At 37.3% G+C, this 26950-nt stretch overlaps 1 protein-coding gene across 2 annotated transcripts in view; it reads right to left on the bottom strand.

Moving 5' to 3' along the window:
- EMB2729 (Alpha amylase family protein) overlaps nt 1-26950 on the bottom strand; it is a 35608-nt gene that overhangs the window by 6105 nt on the left and 2553 nt on the right. The window contains exons 4-14 of one of the 2 annotated variants that reach the window (XM_008782684.6): nt 24863-25540; nt 20404-20570; nt 20240-20329; nt 18220-18295; nt 17091-17198; nt 16106-16196; nt 15842-15943; nt 12829-12931; nt 7427-7564; nt 6920-6991; nt 3442-3546 (exon numbers count right to left, since the gene is read on the bottom strand). In XM_008782684.6, coding sequence (XP_008780906.3) covers nt 3442-3546; nt 6920-6991; nt 7427-7564; nt 12829-12931; nt 15842-15943; nt 16106-16196; nt 17091-17198; nt 18220-18295; nt 20240-20329; nt 20404-20570; nt 24863-25540 — 1730 coding nt within the window. The remainder of the gene's footprint in view (nt 1-3441; nt 3547-6919; nt 6992-7426; nt 7565-12828; nt 12932-15841; nt 15944-16105; nt 16197-17090; nt 17199-18219; nt 18296-20239; nt 20330-20403; nt 20571-24862; nt 25541-26950) is intronic. The other variant, XM_088709192.2, reaches the window with a different exon arrangement.

Below are 26950 nucleotides of genomic sequence, written 5' to 3' on the forward strand. Positions count from 1 at the left end.
TTTCTCTTGCTACCACATCTTTATAGACAAGTTTCATCCAACAAAGTCAATGGTATTATTCTAGATGACATGAAAAGTAGGAGTTGAAAATTTTATCTGCCAAGAGAGGAATAAAATCAGAGCTTTAGATACCCAAGTCTAGAACTCCAATTGACCATGGTGGTTGGCATGATGTTTCTAGTTAATGGAATCATCATCTTCTTCAGTTACTTAGTCCAAGCTTATAGTTCAGGCCTTCAAGACCATATCAGAAATTTCAAATTAACTCTTACACATAAATACATGCATTCTTACGCACAAACACAGACGCATACATACATATGGACATGCTCCTGTTTGCTCCTTTTTCCCCTTTTACTTTAGAGGTGTAGAAAATTCCATGTTACTTAGCAATTAGCCTCTCTTGTTTGGCTGAATTCCTCTTAACACATTACTATTACTGCCATGACCTTTGCTATTCTTGAAGCCTCAAGTATCGCTGTTTCATATTGAATCCTTGACTCCAGCATGTATTGCCACACAACAACAATCCTCCATTCTTGTACGCCGCACATCATTGCTGACTTCAAAATAATTTCCCAGAGCAAATGGTTCAACCAATTCTACCTATGAACAATATATTACACTGATACTGGTGCATTTATGGATCAAGCCTAAGCAAGCCCGCTAAGTGACAACTCGAAGTCCAGTCATTATGAATGTGTCATAAAGAGATGCCCAAACCATGAATGCGTCATGAAGCCCTCCATTAATCCTCATTATGAATTTGAAATATTTCGATTGGTGGTCGTATTTTATGTCTAGTGGTTGTTGGGATGACTATATAGAAACTTGTTTGTTTGTAATTAATGCATTACGAAGAGGGCTTGCTATTTATCCTAAAAAAAAGGTTCTCTCTTAAGGAGTTATTGTTCTTGCTCCTCCCTTTCTTGGTCAATTCCATAATGGTGTGAATTTTTATCCAGTGTGCTCTTGTATTACCTCCTCCTCTCTCCATCTTCCAGCATCACTCTCCCTAGATTCTTAACAACCAAACACCTTTTGTTTCAACTATTCTTGATGTCACTAAATTTGACTTAGAGATTTTTCTTTTATTCTGTTAGTCTATTTATCATGATTGATCTAGATCATTTAATGCTGCTACTTTTTTATTGTGCGTAGCCACCAACGAACGATTAGGACAAGCTAGAGGTATGGAGTTCCTTGCTACAAGGATTGCCTACATCTTCCCATTTCTGCTACTCCAGATTCGCTAAAATCATTACTTCTTTTGTTAAGCAACAGGCTTACTTGTATTTTCCAGTGGCACTGTATCCTGATTTTCTAAATCTAACTTTTACTCTTGTATGGACTAAACAAGCCAGGAGTCATCTTAATGGATCCAACCTCAAATGTTCATAGTTCTCATGTAAACTAATTTCCTAACATCATTATTTTCCAATTGGGTATCCAAGTCAATAATATATTGTTGGAATCAACTAGATGCACAAGACTGCAGCCAAATGAAGGCTGTTGAATCAAACTCTACAGAAGACAAAAAGGTCATTGAAGAGGTGAATATTCGTGTACAGTTAAAGATTTCTACATTTAGTAATTTCATGTTTTGAGTTATTTATTATGGTAAAGGGTCATGTTAAAATTAAAAAAATGTTCTTCTGCATTTAGATTGCATTTTCATATTATAATGTCCATTATGTTCGTAATTTAGCATGACAAGTACATTGTCATCTTTCTTTTTTTTGTGTGCATAAAGAAATTCTCCTAGAAGCAACACTGCTGATGAGAAAAGTTCCTATCACAGATCAGAATCTTAATTGGGATCTCCTTTTCATATTCAGAGCAAAGAACAAACTATATACAAAAGTCTCAATATGGAAAATTTCTTAACTTAAAGTTCATGATTAAACACATAGGCATATATCTACAATTGGTAAGACCTAGGGGTGGCAATCAGGTCAAGTCGGGTCGATATGGGTCGGGTCAAAAATTCGTCAACCCAAATGTGATATGTTTATCAAACAAGTCAAAAATTCAGATCTAAACCCAACCTGTTCATTAAACAGATAACCAGACCCAACCTACATAACCCATTTATCAAACAAGTCAACTTAGGTTAAAACGGTCAAACAAGTTAAGTGAATGGATTAAATGGTTTTGAATTAAACAAGTCCGGTTCAACAAGACGCAAATAAGTCAAGTTGGTTTTAAATGGGTTAAACATGTCTTAAATAGGTTAAACGAGTCGGGTCATGACCCACCCCAATTGTTAAATAGGTCAAAACAAGTTAAATGGGTCAAAGGTCTAAACCTGAACCCAATCCATTTGATAAATGGGTCTAGACAGGTTGACTTGATTATGACCCAAACCCTTTTATGTCAAACCCAAACTTGCTTAAAGTAGGTCATTTGCGGGTCAGGTTGATATTGTTTCTAAATTTGGCTTATCATCCATTAGTGCACAACTTGCCAACGTTAGATATAAATGTTTTATCTCAGAGGACATGACAACAAAAACAAGAAGAAAAATCTCACCACCGAGTAATGGACGGTTTAACAAAAACCTAAACAAAGACAACTAACTTAAAGTGAAAATCTCAAAGTGTAGAAATAAACAAAATTACTCATTAAAGATATATAAAACTTAAATATCCATGTTCCAATAATCAAAATAATTTTATTATTTCTACACTTTCAAATTTTTTCACTGTTCTTATGTTTTCATTTTTTGTACTTTTGTCTAATTGGCTATGCATTATTAGATCTGCCACAAAAGGAAGTTTTAATCATCATTGCTTTGGGGATTCTGCACAGGAGCATAACCACAAATGCCAATTCAGTTAAGTTCCACAAATTTAATCTGAAAAGCGCATCTGAACTCAGTTTAAATATAATTAATGAAAAAATAGATTCATGTCATTATTATGAAGTTCATTATGCCAGCCTTATAATGAAGCTGATATCCAAAATGAGATTTATAATTTTTTGAAATAACAAAGTGCCCCTGATTTATGCTGTCAAGATACTGATCTAATTAGCCTCTTCTTTCATTTCAACTGTAAAAAGGTACATTAAAAAATTTATATTCATGATTGTGATATTCTTTTTTAAGAAGTCAACAAGCTTTGAACATTATAATTATCTTGTGCCCTCTTTGAGCTATAAAACATGACTTGTATTGACAGCATTACAATTTGGTATAATGGCAAAGCACATGATAGTCAAATTAAAAGATTATGCAATGAATTCAGCAGCATCAGGAAATGAATGAAAAATGATCAGCATACTCTGTACAATGAGGAACCTCTAGACACATGATCATTAATGCTGATTGTTGACAACTACACAATTAGGTAAAATAGCAATGTCTAGGAAAGCCAAACTAAAAAGGACTGTCAAAAGAACTCGGCACATCTAAGAAATGAATTGAAAAAAAAATATTACTTTGTGCAATGAGGAACCTTTAAACACAATGTCATCCGACCCAATCAATTGTTCACTTGCTCTGTTGAACAAAATTTCTGAAAAAGACCTCCCTCCTGAGATTGACTGCCAGAATATAATAAAAATAATCAACTACTGGTTAATAAACAACGACAAGCCAATTTAATTGTCCCCCGATGGTTCAGCATTGCAAATTTAACAGCATATTAATGTACAGGTACTTGAATAGGCATACATATTATTTGCTCAAGAAAAAAAGAAAATTATACCTATCTGTCCTTGATCTCAATATCTCATAATATTTTTTAAAAATACCTTTAAGCCCACAGATATCCTTCTTTCTCATGTTCATTCATTGCACCATGCAAGAGGCAAAATAGTACTATGTAACTTCCATGATCAAAAAAGAGGTTGTAAAAGGGAATTTTTAGGATTTTGTTGCCCCTCAACATCCTTAAGAATGTATAGAAGTAATTTGAAATGAAGTCAAAACAAAAAAAAAGACAGCCCAGTGCACGAGACTTTCGCCACTGCAGGGTCCGAGGAGAGTCAGACATACACAGCCTTACCCTCGCATACCAAGAGATTATTTCTATATTTCAAACCCGTGATACTTAGGTCACAATAGGACTAGGGCTGTCAATCGGCCGAGCTGCTTGGGCTCTGCTCGGGCCCAGCTCGGTAAAAGCTCAGCTCGAGCTCAGCTCGTTAGTCAAACGAGCCCGAGCCTAAAATGAGGCCCGTTTAAATCCGAGCCCGAGCAGCTCGCGAGCCCAAACGAGCCCAAATGAGGATTCAGTCCAATTAACAATTTAATTATGTCCCAATTAAATTTGGACTCAACCCAATTAAATTTTATTTGGCTTAATCAATTTCAATCCCAATCTGATTGAACCCAGTTGGATTTAAATCAGACCCAACCCGAGCTAACCCAAATTCATTTAATTTCTTTAAATCGGATTGGATTGGTTCGGGTTCGGCCTCAACCCGAACCCAACCCATTAAATTCCCTCCACCGCTTCACGCCTCCTCGGTTCTTCTCCTTTCTCGGTTTCTCCAGAACCTCCCAGGCTCCAGCACCACGCCACCAGCGAGGCCCCTCCCTCTCTTTCTTCTCCGTTTCCGGTTTCTCCCCCTTTCTTTTTCTCTCTTTGCCGGCTCCTCCACCGGCGACACTGCGACAGAGGAGGGGAGGAGAAGCCCGCGACCATGCCCGAGGCCGACGCCCGTGCCGGCGGTGCTCGCGACCGAAGCCGGCGGCTGCCTCACGCGATGACGAGGAGGGGAAGAGAAGCACTCCTCCATCGGCGACACTGTGACAGAGGAGGGAAGGAGAAGCCCATGGCCGAGCCCGCGTCCATGCCTGCGGCCGACGCCCGTGCTGGCGGTGCTCGCGGCCGAAACCGGTGAGTCCTTTCTTCTCTTCTTTCTTTCTTCTCTTCTTTCTTTCTTTCTTTCTTTGCTTCGTTCTTCTCTCCGACAGTCCGCCGACGAACCGAACTCGGCTGCTCGGGGATGGTCGGATGGGGATGGGGTGGGGCGGGCTCGGGTTCGGGCTCAGACTCGGGCTCGGGCAAATGAGCTTTACGAGCCCGAGCCCAATACAAGGCTCGGTACCGAACCCGAGCCCGAGCCCAATACAAGGCTCGGTACCGAGCCCGAGCCCGAGCCCTAAATAGGACAACCTTACTGTTGCGCCAAGGCTGACCCTCTAATAGGAGTTAAAACAACCAAGAAAAAAATGCTAAAAAGAAACCATGGCCGCAGTCATCCTGAACCATTAGTCCGATGCATCTGGAAAAGGGTGGAAGAAAATCTGACACTTCTTCACATTTTACTGGATTCTAATGTTCCACCAACTACCTAGTTAGTACTTGAGGATTGGATGCATTCAACAACTGCCTTGGACCCTTTCCAATACCAAATAAAACTGGTAGTCTAAACCAACTCAAACTAGACTCATGAAATCATATTGGCTTTATGCTAAAATTTGCTGATGTTGTTAGTAAAGTCACATTGTATTGAATTCCTATTCATGTTGTAATCTAATGCATGTTGAAGTTGTGTTGGTTGCATTTCTGATAATATTCTATGATCCATGGTAAGGTAGTTCATAAACCCTGAAGATTGTGCATTTTAAATTTTTGTGACTTGAGCTACCAATGGCTTATCAATGTTCTATCAGCAATCTTCTGCAGGTATAAAGATGTAGTCATGTGTGGTCTCCATCCTGCATTACTTTTGACTAGTAATTCATCTTTATTTTTAGATGGAAAAAATGAGAAATGAAAGAAAAAACGTTTTGCAATTAAATCACGTTGCATGAGCAACTAGGTCATTTGAATCGGTGGAAGTAAAGAACCCATCTTAAAAGGTTTTGCTCGATCAAGTCAAATTTTTGACTTTGTATTACTAAAGTTTGGCTGCTAGAAAACATATCATACCAAGGAGATTCATCTACACATTATAGAACATAGATAGTTGATGAAATTACAATATATGCATTTCCACTTCTAGCTACATATTTGATACTGATTGTTATTGCATAATATCATCAGTCCTTTATATTTCTGAAGTGAGCTTGCCTATCCTCCTTTCACCCTTTTGGTTTCAGTTAGCCTTTCTGTAACATGGGTTTGCAGCAGAATGCAAACTATTGTTTAACTGATGAGGGGGTACAATGTGTCCAATGCAGGCCATTTGAAAGGCATAGAGCCCATGGTGCTCAAGCATTTCTCTTCAGCAGAACAATGCAAAAATGCAAAGTTATATCCAAAATAGTTTATGCAAGAATGATTCTTGTATGCCAAACAAATTTTAGGGGAATCCAACAGAAAGGCAAGTTCGTTGGAAAGCACCAACAAGGATACAGGAGAAGCTTCATGACAACTTGTGACATCCTAATGATCAGTATATCTTGTAAAGGATTTACAATATCTGGTAAACAGAAGATAGCAAAGGCCCATAGTTCTGGTCTTCTGCTATTCCATCACTACTAAGATATAAGTACAAATCCATGCCAATCCAACACCCTAGCCTTCAACACCCACTTCACATTTGAATAAACAGTTAATGGAGAAGTGGAAGATGAGCAGAAGCAAGTCATCTTTCATTAAGAACTAGAAATTATTGTACAACAAGTAGAATCTATAATTGATTATTCAGATACTTGAGCAACAACTAGCAACACAAGACTCAGGAAAAAAAAAACAACCAAAGTAACAAACTATAGCAATGTTCAATTTTAAGTAGATTAATATACATGCGAATAATGACAAAGTGTGGCTTTTGTTGGTCTCCAGACAAATAAAGATATTGCTGTAGTACGTAAGGATAGAACAGCATGTTCTCCACAACCACAAACATCAACTTGAAAGGAAAACTGTATAAGATTATAGAATGTGCAAGCATTACATACCACTATCAGAAACTTGGGGATAGCAAAAAATTGTACACATACAGAAAAATAGGGCAGTACCTGATTATGATTCTCAGCATACAGAAGCATATTGTTACTGCTCTGCTGGTTGCTTACAAGAACGCTCACAATCTACAATGATTACATGGCACCATACTTAGAATATAATGAATAAATTCTTAATGTTCCATAGGTAATATAATTTCATTCATATCTAAATAACATGACTGCAGCTTGAATTTGGATTGCTAATAATTTCCATTGCTTAATGCTATAACTGAATTTAAATGAGAAACTCCGATGATTAAAGGTAATTTGGGGTGATGAGAATTTGGGGGTGATGTTACTCCAATGAAGCAAAAAGGTTAACTTGCAAAAACAGCAGAAAAGTTATAATAGATAGCTCAGTAGGTGTAATATGAAAGATGCCTGTAATAAAAATGCAAAATATAGCACTATAGAATTGTTCAGGAGGAATATTGGAGCATGATAAGCAAGAAAGCTCCCAAAGTAAAATGAGACTGATTGCCATCTTAGAAAAATACACGAGGTAAACAGTAGCAAGACCTTATTCATGCTCCAGTTCTGATCAGGGACATTTTCAAGAAGCCATAACCACATTTCTGACACAAGAAAATTGACACAGTAGTCAAATCCAAGTCCTCCTTGAGTTGTTGATTCACATAACCCAGGATAGAATGATGCCTACATTAGAAAAAAGAAAAATAAAATGTAATAAAATCACTGAATGTAATGCAACAAATTTTGTTTAGAACATTAACTACATAATGATGCAATAGAAATTTAAATACATATACATGTAAAGCAAGGTCGGCGGAACCGGCCCGAACTGGACGGTTCCGACCGATCCGAGCAGTACTGGTGGCTCACCGGTACGGTTCCGGCAACGAAAACGAGATCCGTTACCCGTTACCGGAGCTAGAGAAGGAGAAGGAAAGAGAGAGAGAGAGAGAAAGAGAGAGAGAGAGAGAGAGCGGAGTCCGCCACCCTCCTCCAGCCCTCCTTCCCCCGCTCGCTCTCTCTTTCTCTTTTCCTCTCTCCCACGATATTGTGCCCTCTCTCGGTACAGACCCAACATGGCCCGTACCGAGTCGTCCCGCCGGAGAACCGATACGGTGCCCAGTACCCGTTCCTTCGACCTCGCATGTAAGATTAAGCGAACTAACATTAGAAAAATAATAAAGAAACAACTCTAAGAAATGAAGCAGGGCATTTCCTATCTTTAATAGATTGTCACTTTACAACATAAGATGAAACTAGCTTTCATGATCAACTTCTGACAGAACACGTGATGAATGCCATGTGTCCACAGCATGCATTACTTTGTCTTAAACTACTAAGGTCTTGTTTATGTCACATATGGATTTTTAGTAGTCCATATTAGCAAATTCAAGGGCTATAATTTTCTATCAAACAGTTGCTTGCTAGTTTCTAATAAATATTTAGTTAGTCAAAGGGAACATTGCAACAATAGCATTGCAAAGATTTAATTAGATTTGCATGCAAAGACTATAGATAGGACATGAAAGTAAAACTGAAAAGAAATGCTTGGAAGAGTCAAGTGGCGAGGAACAGATAAAAATATTAAATTTTAATGTCTATAACCCACATATGGTGCCTATAAGCAGACTAGGCCTTCAACATTGGTATGCCAACAATGATGTGTAGTGGTAGTAGAGATGGGCATCGGGCCGTGCCGGGTGTAGTGGTAGTAGAGATGGGCATCGAGCCGTGCCGGGCCCGGCCCGGCCCAGGCCCACCGGGCCACATACTAAACGGGGTCGTGCCTGGCCCGGCCTGTTACTAAACGGGCCGTGCCTGGCACAGCCCGCTTAACCTAAAGGCTAAGCCCGGCACGGCCCTAGGCCCGTGGCCTGGCACAGCTCGTGCCTGGCACAGCCCGTCTGTCCAAAAAGAAATAGCCGTTATGGGTGGCCCATAACGGCTATTTGTGGCTTTTTACCCATTTTGCCTCTCCCAACAGCCATAAAACGGCTAATTTGAGAAGTATTTTGGGAAAAAAAAATTGGGCCCGCGGGCCGTGCCGTGTTTGGCCCACAAATCGTGCCAGCCCAGGCCCTTATGGGTCTGGCCGGGCTCGGCCCGCGGGCCAGAAATTCTTAACCCAGCCCAGCCCCCTTTTATGAGCCGTGCCTAGCACGGCCCATATTCGTGTCGGGCCGTGCCGGGCCATGGGCGGCCCAGCCCAATGCCCACCTCTAAGTGGCAGTCCCTCATTCTTGTGGAAAATCATCAAAATTTTAGGAACTTTTATTTTATTTTGTATTGGGATCTCAAATAGCCTTCGCTTGCATGTTGGGATCTCATTAGCTTGTAGTGAGTAGTGACATGAAATGCTCTCCTACAGGATCAACCTTTGACCCTGTCTTTGACTAGTCATCTCGGTGTGTAGGTTTCCACAATTTCTTGTGGGGACCACATACACTAGTTCATGGTTCTTTCTGCTCCTTGATGTAATCTTTAATCATTTATTGTCTCTATTCCCAAATGACTTTGGACTTATGGTATTAGCTCTTTTGAGGTTTTAATTGCACTCTTCTAGCTTCTACTTTTATTATTTCTTCTCACTCAAACTCTATCCTTATACTTTAGACTGGTCCTGCTTGGGTGTTTCTTCAAACCATAATGTGTTACTATAGTTTAGTGTCTCTTTGGTGTAAGCTATCAGTCTTACAATTTATCTTGGCTTCATACTTCATAAAAAAGATCCTTTTGCTATCTATTTGATATATATACTTGATGCAACAACAAGAGATTTCTCAGCACCAAAATCTATAGTTTCAGTACCAAGTACCATGCCGGTAGACCTGGTCATGGGTCAGGATGGGTTCGGCTCAGGCTAGGCTTTGCCTAAAGGTCATACAATTTTCTTAAGCTCACGCTTGACCCAACTTGGGCCTCAAGCTTTATGACCAGTTCTTATTTTTTTCTAAAAAATACTAACAAAATGCTAAAAATGCTTTCAAAATGCTAAATACGAATAATTAAATATTGCCAGCAACAACCTACAATATATCTATTATCCTATTAAGTTCACATATCAACAACAATTGTCAATTAAGTCTATAGATACATCAAACATAAACAACAAAAGAAAAATAAAAAAATAGGGTCGAGCCTAGCTAGGGCCGGATTTAATCTTGAAGACCGAAACAAGCCTATTTTCCAGGTTGTCCATACCCTGTAGGCCTAAACCTTTGGCTCAAGCCCGCCCAAAGGCTTCGAGCTCAAGTAGGCCGAGCGAGCTGTTTGGCCTGTTCAAAGGTCTACATGCCGATACTTGATTAGTACCGTATGGTATCAAACCATAGTGTACTGACACTCGGTATACAAGTACGTACTGATTCAATACCAATACAACATTTTTTATTTTTTATTTTTTTTGATTTCTGAGGATTATTTTAAGCAAGCTTGGTTGTACCAGTACCAAAACCTGTATAAGTTGCCTAATGGTACGGTACCAATACCGTACCATTCCAGACCGTTTTAGACCTTTTTTTATTTTCAAATTTTCAACTGAAGTTGGCATATGGTTTGTCGACTTCAATTCAAAATTAGAAAATAAAAAAAGTTTGAAACCTCCCTTGTTCCGCTATCCCCTATTCTGAAATGAAGATGGTGGGAGAGAGAGAGAGGGAGAGGGAGAAGGAGAGAGGAGAGAGGAGAGAGGAGAGAGAAAGAGATGGGGAGGAGGGACAAGGAGAGGAAGGGAGGGTGAGGGAGAGGGAGGGGGAGAGAAAGGAGAAGGGGGAGAGAGGCCGAATGAGAGGGAGACAAAGAGGCCGCTGTCAAGAGAGAGGTGGAGAGAGAGAGAGAGACCTACCTAGGGCTCCAGGGACGTCATCGGCAGCTGCAGCATCTTCGCTCGGTGTCATCGTTGAGTGCCGGGGATGTAGATCAAGGTTTAGGCATTGAGAGGGAGGGTCGAAGCCAAGATCGAGGAGGGATTTTAGCCATCGAATCACTGTACGGGAGCGACCCGAATTTATATGATGAACCATGCCAGTAGCAGGCTCGGTACACCCCGAAATGGATAGTTCAAAATGGTTTAGCTCTCCTTGATTTTAAGCTTTATGGATATTTAAAAGGAAGGAAGAAGAAGAAAGAGGAAAGAGAGAAAGAAAGGGAGATCTTATGATCCTAAAGATCCTAATCCTAGGATGTGAACCTGAATATGTAAGCTATTTTCATCCAGATCATACGAGCCAGATCATAGATTACAAGATTTAGTAACAACACTATATTTAATTTTTTAATCTAATCTATGTTAAAAGGGGATATGATTCTTGGGAGCACATCAAGCTCAAAGGAACAAATAAAAAAAACCAATGTGATTCTCTCTCAAAAAAAAAAATTGCATGAGATTGAAACTTGTATAATTAATTGAGTCATTGGCTAGAATATGTATAGTTGCAGCAATGTAAAAAGAATATTCTAAGAAGAAATTGAGGAATGTCAACTATGTACGAACAATTATTAACATGAGATGAACACCTCTCACTCTCTCTCTCACGCACACAGATGAAGTCTGCAAGTCGTTTGCCGATTTCACTTAAAAATTGCAATTTTTTTTAGCAACGGGACCTCTGTTTCAAACGAAACAGGAGACCCGATCAGGACCTCCACCTCCTGCCCGAGCATCAGCCTTCGACGACCCTCCGCTGGTCTCCCTCCATCTCTCCCCCTTTTCTCTCTTCCTCTCTCCCGTTCGCCCTTTCTCCCGCCTCCTCTACTGTGTTGGTACAGGCTCGGCACGGCGCAAGCCCGCACCAACTGGTGCCACCAGGCAACCGGTCCAGTGCCTGGTACCGGCATAGCAGACCATACATTTACCACAATAATTGATTTCTACCAAAACATCAAGATAACCTTTTTACTTTGTTGGTACAAAGACCAAAGTTTTTAACCCATTTTGAATCTACATGGACAAGAATTTGTTCTTCATAAGATCCACTTTTTAAGAGTCTGTAAGCGATACTTTTATGCAAATCTATGCAAGTTCTCCAATTAAAGCATATTATACCCCAAGCTGAAAGTACACCAAATGATGCATTTCTTGCACCAGAAAACTCTAAATTAACATCTTAACTTAAGGGGAGGCCTTTACATCCCAAAAATCAAACAATTTAACAGGGAAGCTGGCTTATTAGAACTCCATGTTCTTGTTTACAATTTTAAGAAAATACTGGATAGAGAATTTTCCATCTGGTGCTAGTATTCACTGCATGCACTCAAGTCTCAAATCTTGCGTTCTTTTCTTCAAAACTTAAGCTCCTTACATGTTGCCTTCATAAGTACTGACAATATTCATATTTGATCCTTCAGTTCAATTTTTCCGATGTTACTTCTGTTTCTTTCATAGAAGATCTCCCCAAATAAAAATCTGTTTCATCTTCATCCTATATTGGAGTTCAGCCATGGTACTATAAGCAAAGCCTTCTGCCTAAATACTACACTTGTTAATTGATTGGATGATCAATTCAAACTTCGGAGATGTACACAGCAGGTGATTTCTTTGCTCATTGTCTTCATGATGCATAAAATATTTCTGGGTAGCTACCAGAACATCTTGCAACATTTCATACTTTCCTGATCTTACCACACAGGAATTTTTCCCCAAAGCACAAATGTTTATGTTACATATCTAAATTTGTGTTACATAAGAAGCATTTTGGTTTGTCCACCTTGAATTTAAATGTATTAACATGAGATTAGACAAATATACTGGTCAGAAAGTTATGACCATGCTGACAACCAAACATCTGGAGTAGAATAGCAGTTAGAGAAACAAGATATCAGATCAAGTTTGATTTCAAGTGAAACCCACATTGCCACTTTAAATATGAAAAATGAAATCACGAGATGATGCAAGAATACATACACATATTAAAAAAAATAGAAGGCCAAGGTATTATACTGTGACTTACATCTTCTGCAATTGTGATGATATTTGGATGAAGTTCATGTAGCATCTCATTTGCTAAAATGAGATATATCAAAGCATCCTTGTCAACATATTGATTACAATACCTATTATTAGACAAAGATAACCATAAATATACGACGTTCACATGAAGGTAAAGATACTAAAAAAACAAACTATACAGTGTCAAGTAAAAAAATCGAACAAATGGAATATCTATGAACTGTCTTATAAACTCTTCAGGTTTTAGAACCTCACTGAGGTTCTAGAACATATATCAGTACCCATATTGCTGTCAGAGCTTGTAGGATTCTTCAGGTTAAGAGCCTAAGTACACTACAGTGGTCATAAAAACTTAATCTCAGAAAATCCTATACCATAAGAAACAACAGAATTATAGATATAACTGACATAGATCGCCTTGACTAGGAGACTATAAGAGTTAAAATTATGATGAAAGATAGCATATATAAAATATGTGTCGTTTATCGGTTTTAACAATGCCCTTTTTTAACATCACAAATTATAGTTGTTTTACAGTAACTCTTGAATTTTATCGCCATTGTGAGAGACATACCAAAGAAACATACTGGCACACCTTTTTACTACTAATAGAATGTACAATTAGGAAAGGCCATTCAGCTACATATGGTTTTTAATACCAAAATATACTTGTGATGGCAAAAACCAAATTCCAATAGCAGTTCTGTCAAACCCTCATAATCTTATTTTTCTGCTCTGATATTATTTTTGGCATAAAAAGAAATATTAGAGAATGAAGGACAGAGGGAAGATAAAAGTTTAAGATCGTTATGAGATGCTATGGTAGTTAGGCCATCAATACATTAAAATTTCTGGATAAATGGTTAGTTATAAAGAATATTTTAAGATGAACAGTCAGACATAAATGTAACTTTATAAAGGCCAAGGCAGTATTTGACTTGCACATGTGATGGTTCGCATGGCCAAAGTAACCTTCTCAAACATACAAACTTGCCCTTATATGTGCAGAAAAAAGAAAGATTAGGGGAAAAAACAAGGCTAATATTCTACAGCAAATGCTTTTCAACAATTTATGCTCATTTTTTGAAAAAAAGGATGGCTTATCAGAGAGTTTTGAACTATGTACAACAAATCGGAATGAATATGTTTATAATAGATGTCTTACCTTATGTTGACATGTTATCAAATTCTTTGGCCTAATCCAAGTATATTTGTCTCACTGGTTTCATTTGTTCGTTTATATACCAATCTGGACCAATAAGTGAATTATCTTTGATGAGTAGTCGTACGCTTAAAGAAATTGTACAGCTATTATGTCTTATAACACCAAAAGCAAAACATTACTGAGATTTATGAAAACAAACATATAACAGCTATTATGGCCTTGATATCCACTTCTTAAACTAAACTTTCAGGAAAGGTTCGCTGAACTAGTACCGGATGTCATACCGGCCAGCAACCTGTTCATTACAGTACAAGTCTGTACCGTGCCATTCCAGCGCATATCGAAAAGAGAAAGGAAGAGGGAGAGGGAGAAAAGGAGAGAGGGAGAGAGGGAAGGAGGAGGAAGGTGGAGGGCCGAGGGTTAAACCCTAACCCTAAACCTAATGGAGCAAGAGAAGGGGGGGGGGGGGTGGAGACTTACCGGTGAAGGGGGGTTAGGGGGGTGTGGAAGGGCAAGCAACGTCTTGAGCTAGGAAGGTGCTCCAAGCGGTCGTAAGCCTTAGGATGCTATGATCATAAGCAACAGAAAAGACAGCAGGGGAGGGGGGGGGGGGGGGTGCTTTTACCAAGTGAGGGGTGGTTTTAAGTGAAACGGAGGTTGTTGGTGGAGGGTTCGTCTTGGTACGCCCCAAACGCACAGTTCGGGGCGGTACAGCAAACCATGCTTCAAGGTCATACCCAAACTCAATGCTTATTATTAAAAACTGCCATTTTGTCACCACACAATACATAGGCAGGAAATCTCCAAACTATTAATTATTGATCTTAATCACTTGAGTTTTAGAACATGATCGATGGTATGCATTCTCAAAATAGACAGCTTACAATGCTCCTTGCACCAATAAGGTCTTAAGTTTAAAACCCACTCTAGAATTCTCTTCATCCATCCACATACATGATTGCGCATGTAGGCGCATAGGTAAAAACATGAATGTACATAATCAGATAGTTTTGTGGGAACAAATATCAGGTTTTATTTCATGAAGCATACATTCAGACAGAAACAGGAACTATAAGTAACAAGCCCTATATTGATTATTTAAAGTTAACTTTATATAACCTTTTTCCCATTCTCTTTTAGTGGAGTTGATTTCTTCAATAGCTTTCTCTCACCTGTTGTCAAGATAGAACCATCCAAGTTCTTATCTTTGTTGTCATCACTTGATAATTATCCAATATATCAATTCAAGTTGATGTGGAGAATGTTTACCATGCTCTAAAGCCAATTATATCTAGCTGTCACTAGGCCCCATAGCAGAAATGCACAATGAGGAGTAAGTGTAATCAAATGATTAGTGCAGCATCCACAATGCATTCACCCTGAGAATGACTTTACTATCATTGGACGCCCTTGTTAGTGGTCACACTCTACAAGCCTTCTGAGTTTCATGTTTCTCATTTTCTTTTCTGATAGAATTTTTTCAACTTAATCACCAGGGAAAACAATTTTGAATGGCTCCAATACCCCTACCAGATCATCAATATTTACCAGATATTATACTTCTGTTGTCCAAAAAATGTTACATGTGAAGGCAATTTTTTTTTTTTGGTTGCAGGCATGTTTACAAGGCATGGCTAATGTTATGTCTGAATCAAACATCAGAATATTCTTGTGCTTTGTCCCATGAAAATTTCATGTTTGCTTGGTTTAGAACATCTTCCATGAGAGAGAATAATAATATGGTAATGACTGAACTAGAACAAAGATCACCTCAACATATGAAACACCACTATAACGATGCATGATCAAATGTCGCTTGGATTGATTATAAGGACAAGTGAAAACTTACTCCTCCATCTCACCAGTAAAAGTAGCAAAACCATTGTGTGTATACATCATGGAGGAAAGTGAGTGGAACTGGAAGCCATCAACCTGATATTCTGTAACCCACCTGTATAAATATCCAGATAATCAGCAGTATTATAACAGAAACACCAAATATGATTAGAAAATGCATTTTCCACAATAAGAACCATAACATATTAATTGTAATGCCAAAGGCAACAAAATAAAATGGTTGTGGCAAAAGTTAGACTACTGCTTCAGAAACTACCACTTCAAATTAGACAAAAGAAAGTGTAACACATCTACATCGCCATATTTGAACAGTCTAGTACCCCAATATTTATGATGTCCTCGTTTACCTGTCAAGCAACCAGCAAATATAGTCAGAGTACTTATTTAAAACAATTAAAAATGATAAGCAAAATAACTCTCAAATCCTATATGACTGACCTGCATACAGACTTTCAAATATATAATAGTCAACAAGGTTACTTGCAAAGACATGCATTACAAAATTATGGGTAATACACAAGGTCCAAAACCAAGCATTGCTGATACACTTCTAGCACGAGGAACTACAAATTACATAATCAAATTAAACAAAAAAATAGGTAGATGTTGAAGAAATATGGTGGTATCTTCATCTACAAATTTTGATTTAAAAAAAAGAGAAACTCCTGTGGTATAAAAGTGAGTTTAAAGTTCTTACATTAATTCTCCATACATAATGAATTAACAATCATCTTAGTTGATGATGCAGACCAAGTTCAACTACTTGACAATTGCAATTAAATTACGTTCAGGATTTCAGATGGTTTGGCTATATATCAAGTCACGATAAGTCAAAATATAATCTAATTATTAAAGAATTTATGAATATGTTAATTGTATAGATAGGAACACCACCAGTTTGTTCTTCTTTTGTAAACTCTTAATCTATGATACATTATGACTCTTAATAGAGCCAAAGTATTGTTTTCTTGAAAGAGGAAGTTAGAGATAATATGGCACGTGTCTAAAATGGTGTGTCGTTAGAATGGAAACGAAGTTATATAGTGTAAGTGTATGAATGTGATTGTTGATCTTTTGCTTTAAAATTGGATTAGCACCCTCTCTCGGCTCAAGTTACCATAAACAGATAGTGATCAATTAATTAGAATATACAAAAGCTAAAGTAGAATTTCTTGTAAACTGTTAAAGTGTACCGGCTCCGATGAAACATAGATAGAACAAAAGCAACAAAATGTTGATACCAGTATGAAAGAAGCAGTCATTTGATCCATCAAACAGTGATAATCCAACCAACTCATCAGCTGATGCATAAGAATGGACAATATCTAAAAAAACCAGAATCCCAAGACCTGCACAAAGGAACACAGATGCCTGCATAATCATCAAATCAGAAATACTACAAGTGTTCCCTTCCAAAAAAAAATCAATAACAAAGAGAGGTAAAAAAATAATTGAATCTAACATCATGAAATGAAAATTCACAAGTAAACAAGTAACTGCACAAACTGTAAAATTGTTTCATATACTGCTATGATGAGTATTAGGAAAGTTAATAAGACAACACCACCGATAGGTTTAAAAAGTAGCGAAATACATCAAATGAAGCTCCAGTCGTCATCATGCCCTGTCTAAGGTTTCTTCACATCATTTTAATTAATTGAACTCATTCTGTTAAATCTGTGAAACCTTACCATATCAGTATTGTATTTTACCTTTGTATGGAGTTTACTAGAAGTTGGTTAGTATAGGCAAAACGAAAACATGCATAACTATCAAGATTATTCATTTTTCCACAAGCATTAGCTGACACCAACTTTATCACAAAATAAATCATATTATAACCTATATACCTACAGATTCCGTAACTGACGCCAAGGAAGTATTGAACATGGGTTGAAAACTAAGCAGAATCATCTGGTTCCGCTTGGCACCAACCCGTGCTGCCCAATTTCATGCAGTACCATGACTAGAAGTGAGAAAAAAAAGGTTGGGAGCAATCTCGATATAGGTGCATACCATACCATATTAGACCATATCATACCGAACTGGTAGCATATTGGTACGGTATTCAATACCAAGATTGTAGACATTGTTATCCAGACTCTAGATCCGGGATGCAAATGTGTAGGATTCAGGTCTTGTTCATGCAATATCCAAACCCGAATTCATTAAGAGATAAAAGTCTCCAACCCCAAACACAAATCCCAGTCCAAGTCCATAAAAGAGTCCTCTCTAGACATTATTCATTTGTAGCATACTTACTCAACTACAATAGAACCTGCTACCTAACAGCTTTTACAAGAGAACAAAGTTGAGCAGAACATATTAACAGCAACGTATTAACAAGAAAAAGTAGATAAAAGAGCAGACCATGCGCTTCATCAACCAAACACTTGAAGTCCTCAGGAGTGCCAAATCTACTGCTAACAGCAAAGAAATTAGTGACCTGCATTTATTAAACACAATATATTACAGAAGATACTATCAAGGGAAAAAATATAGAGTTCCCTGATGACATGAGAATGCAATTAAACTTCTGTATCACTAACCTGACAACACTAAAAATAGCATGCTCCAAGAATGAGAGAAACAAAACATATAATGATATTGTTGTATCTTTCTCAAACAAAAAGAAAAGCAAAACAAAAAAATAAAAGGAGATCACGCTGCATAATAACATGAAATACAAGAACAAATTAAGTAAATTAACAAATCAGTGCAAGGGAAGATCTTTCTAGTCATGACTCCTCCCCTAAACCAAAGTGAATTGTGCTTTTGAACATAAACAAGATATGCATACACGAGCAAAAAAAATACATGATCTTTCTTTTATCAACCTAATTTAGAAATATAGTGCTACCATAAATGGAATGCATGACAGATAATCATAAACTCAGACATTCACAATAGCATTAGTTAATATGCATGTCATATTTTCAGAAAACAGCAGCTAATTTTTAAGATGGGAACATCATAAAGCATGAAATTTCAATCCAAGCAACATTTACGTTTCATTATTGAATAACATTTAACAGATACTACATAAGCCATTTCTAAAAGTATATTGACCAACAATAAAATAGGTGTTACAGATAAGAAGGAAACATACAGCTTTACCTTCAAACCGGAGAGAAACCACAACACTCAGAAATAGACAACATACGACCTCATCAAAAGGAAGAGTAACTAAGACCAGTAACAACGATATGGAGAAAAGGCAAAAGAGAAAAGCACAGACCTAAAAGAAATTCCTCCCTTTTAAACATCCATAGTTAAAAACTTTCTCAAAGTAGAATGAGATTTTCTGCATAGATGTCCATCCCTGGTGAAGTATTTACATATTATCAACCAGCAGGCAACAACAGCAGTGTTACCTAGACACTTGGAACAGATGCCAAATTTTTAAGTGCCAGGCATCCCAAGTGTGAGCATCAACCTCCAAAAACTCCAACATGGGGACAAGTTCATACAATATAATTTAAACGGATAAGAAATATAACTATTTTAAAGAATATGCTGATGAGAAGCATAAGGTAGTACTTTAAGTGAAAAATTTTCATGACATCATGATATTAAAGAAGAAGAAAAAATAGATATCAATATGGATACTTCACCATATTGAGTCTCGGCACTTTGAACTAATATTATCCAGTCGTAATATAATTGAAAATCAATTGAAATAGTGTTTTTTGACAGGACACACTAAAAAACAATTTCAACACTTCAAGCATATACAAGCAGAAAACTCCATTTTTGAAGAGTCATGGGGCGCCAATGCCATGCATGTGTCCATGTGACACGGCCAATAAGCAAGCAAGTTAGCATTATTTCCTTCCCTCGAGAAACAGAATCCGCATAATATGTATCCTCCATACCTCTTTCTTCATAATTAGAAAGATCAAGAATTCAAGCTACTTATGCATAGGGAAAATAAAGTCACTACTCATTTACAGAAGTTACAGACACTTAATATCAGCAGCATTGACATCTTAAAGGATGAGAGAAGATACATGTTGCAAATCATGTCTTTTTATTCTGATATACATAAAGATTGACAATATACAGTCCAATAAACCTCTGGATGCATCATGTGAATCAAATACAATAACAAAACTGACATTCCACTTCCACTAGTTTAGAATATTAGATAGACTAAGTATAAGATTAAATTAATTGGTATACTAATGTCTTCATCTCCTTTCAAAAAAAAAAAATCTAACAAATTGGCCTCTAATTTTGGGTGGCCCAAATTACTGAACATTTACTATAAAACTACAAAGATGCCCAAGGGTCTCAACATTTATATAACATCAAACTTTCAAAGATTGAGAACAATAGCTATGCAAAACAATCTTAATTCAATATAACTGAAATGTGACAAACAACTCACTTTGTAACCAACAGAGGAATAATCTTTATGCTCAATGACCCCAATTAACTGAATGACATTATAACCTGCATTTTTCACATGTGGAAGAACCTGCAGAAAGAAAATGTCAAAAGAAAAAAAAAATTCAAATATAATGAAAATATTTTAACTTTTGTAGGTGTAACCTTAGAAGTAAATTCTTTGAAGGAAGATATTTTCGGCTCTGATCCACTTATTCCAACATGACATTCATATATGCGAAGTGACTTTGGAACTTCTGGACGCTTATTCTTCCACTTATAAATATCTTCTGGAGGAGGTTCCCAGTATACTGCATAAGGCTCGTTTCCGTCTGCATTTTGAAAAAAAAAGAGAAAAAACTCAACTTTATGAAAGCAAGCATAAGAACGACACTCAACCCTTATCACATAAAGATGAGGTCACTTGTGGTGCACGACTCTAATAAGAGAAGACTTCACAACAGGATATGCAGAACTACACGACCAACAATCAACTTAACATTCTCCCACTCCAAGATTCCTAAATTAGCCCAGTTGGCAGCCAAACGGAGGACCTAACCCAAAATAATAAATTAATTATCAGCAAGCATGCATGCATGTGTCCATCCATCCACCATACATGCAGATATTTGTGTATAAAACCACATACATACATGTATATATGCATATACATACATACAAATACATATACATATACACACATACATTTGTGTGTAGGTACATATTTATGTATGTATGTATGTATGTATGTATGCAAATCATATTTTACATACAATGCACATTTAGTAAAATAAAAGGGGAAAGCACAGATAGAGGAGGCAGGAGAAGGGGAGAGAGAGAGGGGTTATGTAGGATCCAATCTTATTGGAACCAAACAGGTTACATCTTATCATTCTGGTTGAGTGGGGATGAAGCTACTAATATCCCACGAAGGACAAAGACGACAGAGTCTAAGGTTCTAACTCATGCTTTTTAGTATAGTATAGATGATCACTTCTCACAAAAAAACAACAAAAAAGAAGTGGGAGGGAAATATCCTTTAGAGCAACGAAGGCAAAAGAGCGAGAAAAACCAAAATTATAATTATGCTACCCTATATCCACTCCTGAATTAGTTTTCCATGATAGTATCTTGTCTCTTTTAGACAAAGTAGTATCACAAAAGCATCCACAATACTTCAGACTCTCCAGATACTCACCGCCTGGTTTCAGAGTCCCGCTTTAGCATTTATTTTTCAGACCAAGCCTCTTAGGATCATTCCATGACACCTTCATCCAGTAATCCAAAACCTACCCATATGTGGCCATTTCACTAATATTTGTATCACCTTATCCCTACAAGAGCCTCTCTTAGTCCACATTATATATGATCAAACCATCTTGATATGCATTATAAAACATTATTCTCCATTGGAGCAAAATATTTCCCTTTTATTTCTCTTTTTTAATCCTTCCTAGTTCCTAGTATTAGTAAATATACACCTTAGCATCCTTATATTTGATATGCTCATCCCTCGCACATGTACGTATTGTCCTACACTTCTATATATACAACATGACGGGCCAAGTTTACATCTCATACAATTTTCCTTGTCTCCCAAGCATGTGTTCATCAACAATACAACAAGACATTTCCACGCATCCAGCATTGTTAAGATCCATCAAAGACAGTATCATCTACTTCCGCTGCCCATTCTATATTGTAAATGTCAAAGACAAATAATATAGGAGACTTCATCCATCAAGTACGATCATACCACCATTCTTTTTTTTTTTGCATCCGATTTGTATTTGGATAACTTAATCTAGAGCACCTCCCTCGCCTCCAAAGTTTTCCATCAAACTTTGATTTTTTTCTTTTTAAAAGAACAGTAACTCATGCATCAGTTTAATCAACTATGACCACATAATCTTCAAATAGCATACCCAAGCAGATGTACTCCCAAGCGTGAAATATTTATTGCCTCACACATCCTTATGAGTGGGCTTCGAGTTGATCCTTAATGCTACAAGATACACTAGTTTTTGCACCTTTACATGCTTCTTTACTCCAATAATCATGATGGACATGTGCCAATAGCTTCTTATGCCCGTCTTGCTTACCAATGCACCCCTGGTTCCCTATCTCCTACCTTTGTATGCCTTGCCAAGATAATTGTAAATTTGTAATCAATTCATTTTCCATTCTTTACAATAAAATTTGTTGGATGTCAAACTTTCTCTCAATAATCAGATTAAGGTAACTTGCAGTCTTCTTTTTTTCTGTTAGTGATGTCTATAAAGGGGAAATTCAAAGCAAACTCAATCTGAAATTCTGCTCTTAAAATTGTTTTCTGCAGCCACGGTATCACAGGGCCACATCAATCTTTATGATGCTTCCTTGCTAAGTCAATATTTTAAATTAGCATTAGATTCCATTTCCACCTTTTGATATCTTAATCAGCTTTTTGTTTTCTCACACTTCGCATGTTATGTCATTAAAATGTATAGCCTAAGATTTGTCGTACTAGTTGATACCGTTCCGGACATACTGTACTAGTACTGGTACCAAACTGTTGTACAATCTCGTACTATACCGACACTCGGTATGCCTCGCTGTCTCGTACTGTACTACGTACCAACACTGTAATAAGATAGTACCAGTACAGGGTCTGGTACCGAGATGGCAAACCTTCTTATACTTGTTAGAACGAAATCAGATCAACATCCTTTCTAAAATAGAGGCATGTTGATATGATTCCTATTAATTATCTTGAATTTCTTCCACTTGACCTTCTTATAAACATTATCGGTTTGTGAGCTAAAATATTGGAGGTTAGACTCATTTATCCTAATTACCTCTAAGTTTTCCATCTAACTGGCCTAATTCAGCTCAACACATTTAAGATTATAAACATGAAAGTTATCCTAGTTCATAACAGCATGCGGTAAATGATAATTCTTCAAAATTGTCATGTTAAAAAAAAAATTGAGAGGGAAGACAAGTTTAGATATAATTACTATGATCATATGCGAAGTACAAGCATGACTTCAAGCGATATCAACAGCTTTTGTCTCATGCCAAAAAAAAAACTAGCATCCAGACTTTTATCACTATTAACCATTATATAATGGTCAGATATCATTTACATGAATAATGTGTATCTTTTTTAGTGACCTTCCTGACTGATTATCCATGTGGCATGTTCTGCAACTTTCATTTAGACCATCGCAATGATTCCAGTGCTGGTAATTATGGACATGCTGATCACCAGCCAGCACAGTAAGTGTCTTGGGATACTGATGAATATGCAGATCCATGCTTAATAATTATTATAAAAAAACTTAAACATTAAAAGAGCCCTTTATAATTAAAAATTAAAGAAAAGGAATTTGATGGTTGCTATGTCAACCTAGCGTTGGTGACACTATTGACACAGCAAGGGCCAGCACTCAAAACCTTTATCCGTAGAACAGAATAGCTTGTTGATCTTGGTTCAAAGTGTATTAAATCAAAGGGACAACTAGTAAATCAGTTGCACTAAGCCTACAATTACTGTCACTTAATATATTAGAAACATATGGTTTTTGTAGTCTGAACAGGCATCAACTTGCTTAATGATGGGATGACTATTATGCATCCTTTAAAGAAAAACTTGTTATAACTTCATCCTTCGATTTGCATCTAAATTCTAAACATTGAGAAGAGTGAAGAGAAGCACAAATTTACCTATTATGCTAATGCAATTCTAAAATCCCAAAACACTATCATACTATGCTGACATGTGGCATATATTGGCAGGAAAAGATTAAAAAAATCCATTAATAGATAGTCCCCGAAAAATGATTGTCCTGTAGGGTTATGCACACACACAAAGACACACACAGAAAGAACCCTTACATTGGAAAAAGAGGTATAATGCACACTTTTGTAACTTCACAATGTATTTCTTGATGGCATGCCTTCTAAGTGCTAAGATTGGAACTACAAAGCACATGCAGAAAAACTTATTGTAATTCTTATCCAACGAGAATACAAATAAAAATATCAGTAGCATAGAAATTATGTTTTACTCGAAAAGAATTAGAAGATGAGTTATCAGAATAAATAAAGAAGATCCAATTGACAAGAAAGGATCGATCCCCCAAAGCATACAATTAGGAATCCAAGTTAGCTTAAGCGCAGTAATTGAGGGATTCTCCTGTGCACAAGATCATTGAAATAGATTTATTTAATCTTTGCACATGGTGAGTAAGCCAATTCAATAACAAGTTATGAATTTGATCTACCAATCATAAGGTCTTCTCTATCTACAAATAACATGTTATATCTCTAAAAAACTTTGTAAGAAATATGAGTTCCTGATGTCTGGCATATCCACCTGACTTCTACATGTCTCGGCACAAGACCTTTTCTTTTTTTGAAGAGACCAAGCAAAAGAGGCTCCTTGATTAAAAAGAAAGAAGATAGTCATTCCCTGACAATGGTTATTCGATGGCACATGCATCATCTTGAAAAATAATACCAAAAGACATTCTCATCCCACAAAAGGAAAGTCAGCAAAAAAAATTCAACAGAAGTAAAATCAAGAATGAGAAATTATATATAAGGTTTCCAATACTACATAATGGCCAAAAGAGCATACCTGGAAGAACATACGTTGCCCAAGCAGGAACTCGTTCCAAAGCCCCATCAGGAGTATTGAAATAAACCCTGTACCGACTTCCATGAGAAATAGCAGGCATATACTTTTTTAACCATGCTTTTCGTCCTTTCCTCATTTCTATCCAGTATGCAAGAGGAGGTTTCTTTGCTCGAAATTTCTCCTGCGTTACCGGATCACTTATAACACTGCATATATCAAACTTCCTTCCATCATCAATGACCTCATAGTTTGGTAAGTTGTTGTCAGAACCGTTTTTCTGGGTTTCTTTCCATTCCTTGTGTCGTGTTTCAGCATCAGGTATTTCACCTAGTTCTTCTTCTGATTGGGGACCATTGGGACCAAACATCTGTTCATATAACTTAGCAGCCAACTCTAAACGTGAATTCAGAGGCCAGATCTCTCCAGGTTCCCAATATTCATCATTTATTTTTTTAAGTAGTTCCTCAGCATTAATGCCATTGTCACCTTTGTCATAGTCATCCACATAATTGTACTCTTGAAAATAATATTCTTCTGGTTCTTCACCATCCCTAAGCTTATCCTCAAGAATGATAAACCAATAGCCAAAATCATCGTGCCCCAAATGTCCTTCTCTCGCACTATTTTCTGTCGGTGACCAGTCATTAAAGTCACCAAGAAGTGCACAATACCGAGCACCTATGCAGCAATATATATGAAATTAGATATAACATGATATAATACATGACAAAATTTATAATTGTCAGTTGGCTTTTTAGAGCAATCCAGAAGTTTTCAACCATGGTAAGTAAAAAGGATCCATGTTCCCAACACTAGCAGATTTTACTGCATTGAAAGAACAGTAACAGTTGATTGTACAACTGAATGTGTTCCCCTTAAAGCTCAGGGAGAAGAGCAGGTCAGCATCTAGGTCCGCCAGTGACATGCACTGGTACCAGGATTGTAAATTTTTGCCAGAAATGATCTGTAATCTTCACTCCGTGATCAACAATCGCACTAAATAAATGAACAAGGTCGCATTCATCAGATATCAATGTAGTGAAGTACAGTTCCAAACAACAAAAGGCCCAAGATAAGGAGTCCTCCAGTTTTGCAAACCTAGATTCCAGAATCTTCAAGATAAATCATGTTGCCTCCTACATCGGAATCGACATCATGCTTAGTCAAGAAAAGTGCGCAAATTCTTCTCCACTAAGAAAGTAAAACAATCTACGCTGCTGTTGCTTTAAATTATTCTGATAATGTCCTGCTAAGTTGTTATATTATATGACACTGTTCAAGCCCTGAAATGCTAGAGACAGTACTATATTTACAAAGAGTGCATGTAAATCTTTAAACACAAGGTGCTGTGTTATTGAGTCCTTGAATATACAACAAGTCATGTCATACTTTCAGGAGTAAATACTGCCACTCAAGCATAAGCAAGGAGTTTGTTCATAAATGCCTTAGGCAAACAATACAACTTGTTTGTCATCTCAGCGTAATTGGATTTGTGGTTAATATATGGACCGTGACATCTTAAAGTTAGGAATTAACTCTGCACCTTCTCTTCAATTTTCTTATACACAATCTCAACTCTCTTCTCCCTACACTATACGGTAACAGGCCCATCTACCTGGGAAAGCAAGAAATCAAGTATCCAGCAGGACATATTACCCCTCCTATTCGCCATTATTTCTTTCTCTCTCTTAAACTAGGGTTCATTTATGTCCATACGCAACATTGTTCAATCTTATTGACATGCCTGATGTTGAGGCATAGAAAGGAATGGTGTCCCCCCCCAACTTGTGATAGGTATCTGCTTCTCTTTCACCTCTTTTTTCCCTTTGTCCATTCCCTCCTTCTAGAGGTCTAGTGGGTCGAGAAGACCTGCATGTGGTGCACCAAAGTTGATAGAGCACCAACCCATAATGAGAACTGGACCCATTAATTGGGAAATGCTAGACCAGAAAACTAGAATTATTTCAAGTACAGATCTAGCAGAGTTGGGAATAATTGGCAACTAAACCTGATAAAAGTTAGTTCCAAAAATGTCTAGCTATAGATCTTGAAGTGGCCATAAGCCAAGCCACTAAGTGAATGGATTAA

The sequence above is a fragment of the Phoenix dactylifera genome, chromosome 12 (assembly GCF_051530095.1).
Source record: "Phoenix dactylifera cultivar Ajwa chromosome 12, Ajwa_hap1_PhDact_Kaust_v1.1, whole genome shotgun sequence".
NCBI lineage: Eukaryota > Viridiplantae > Streptophyta > Magnoliopsida > Arecales > Arecaceae > Phoenix > Phoenix dactylifera.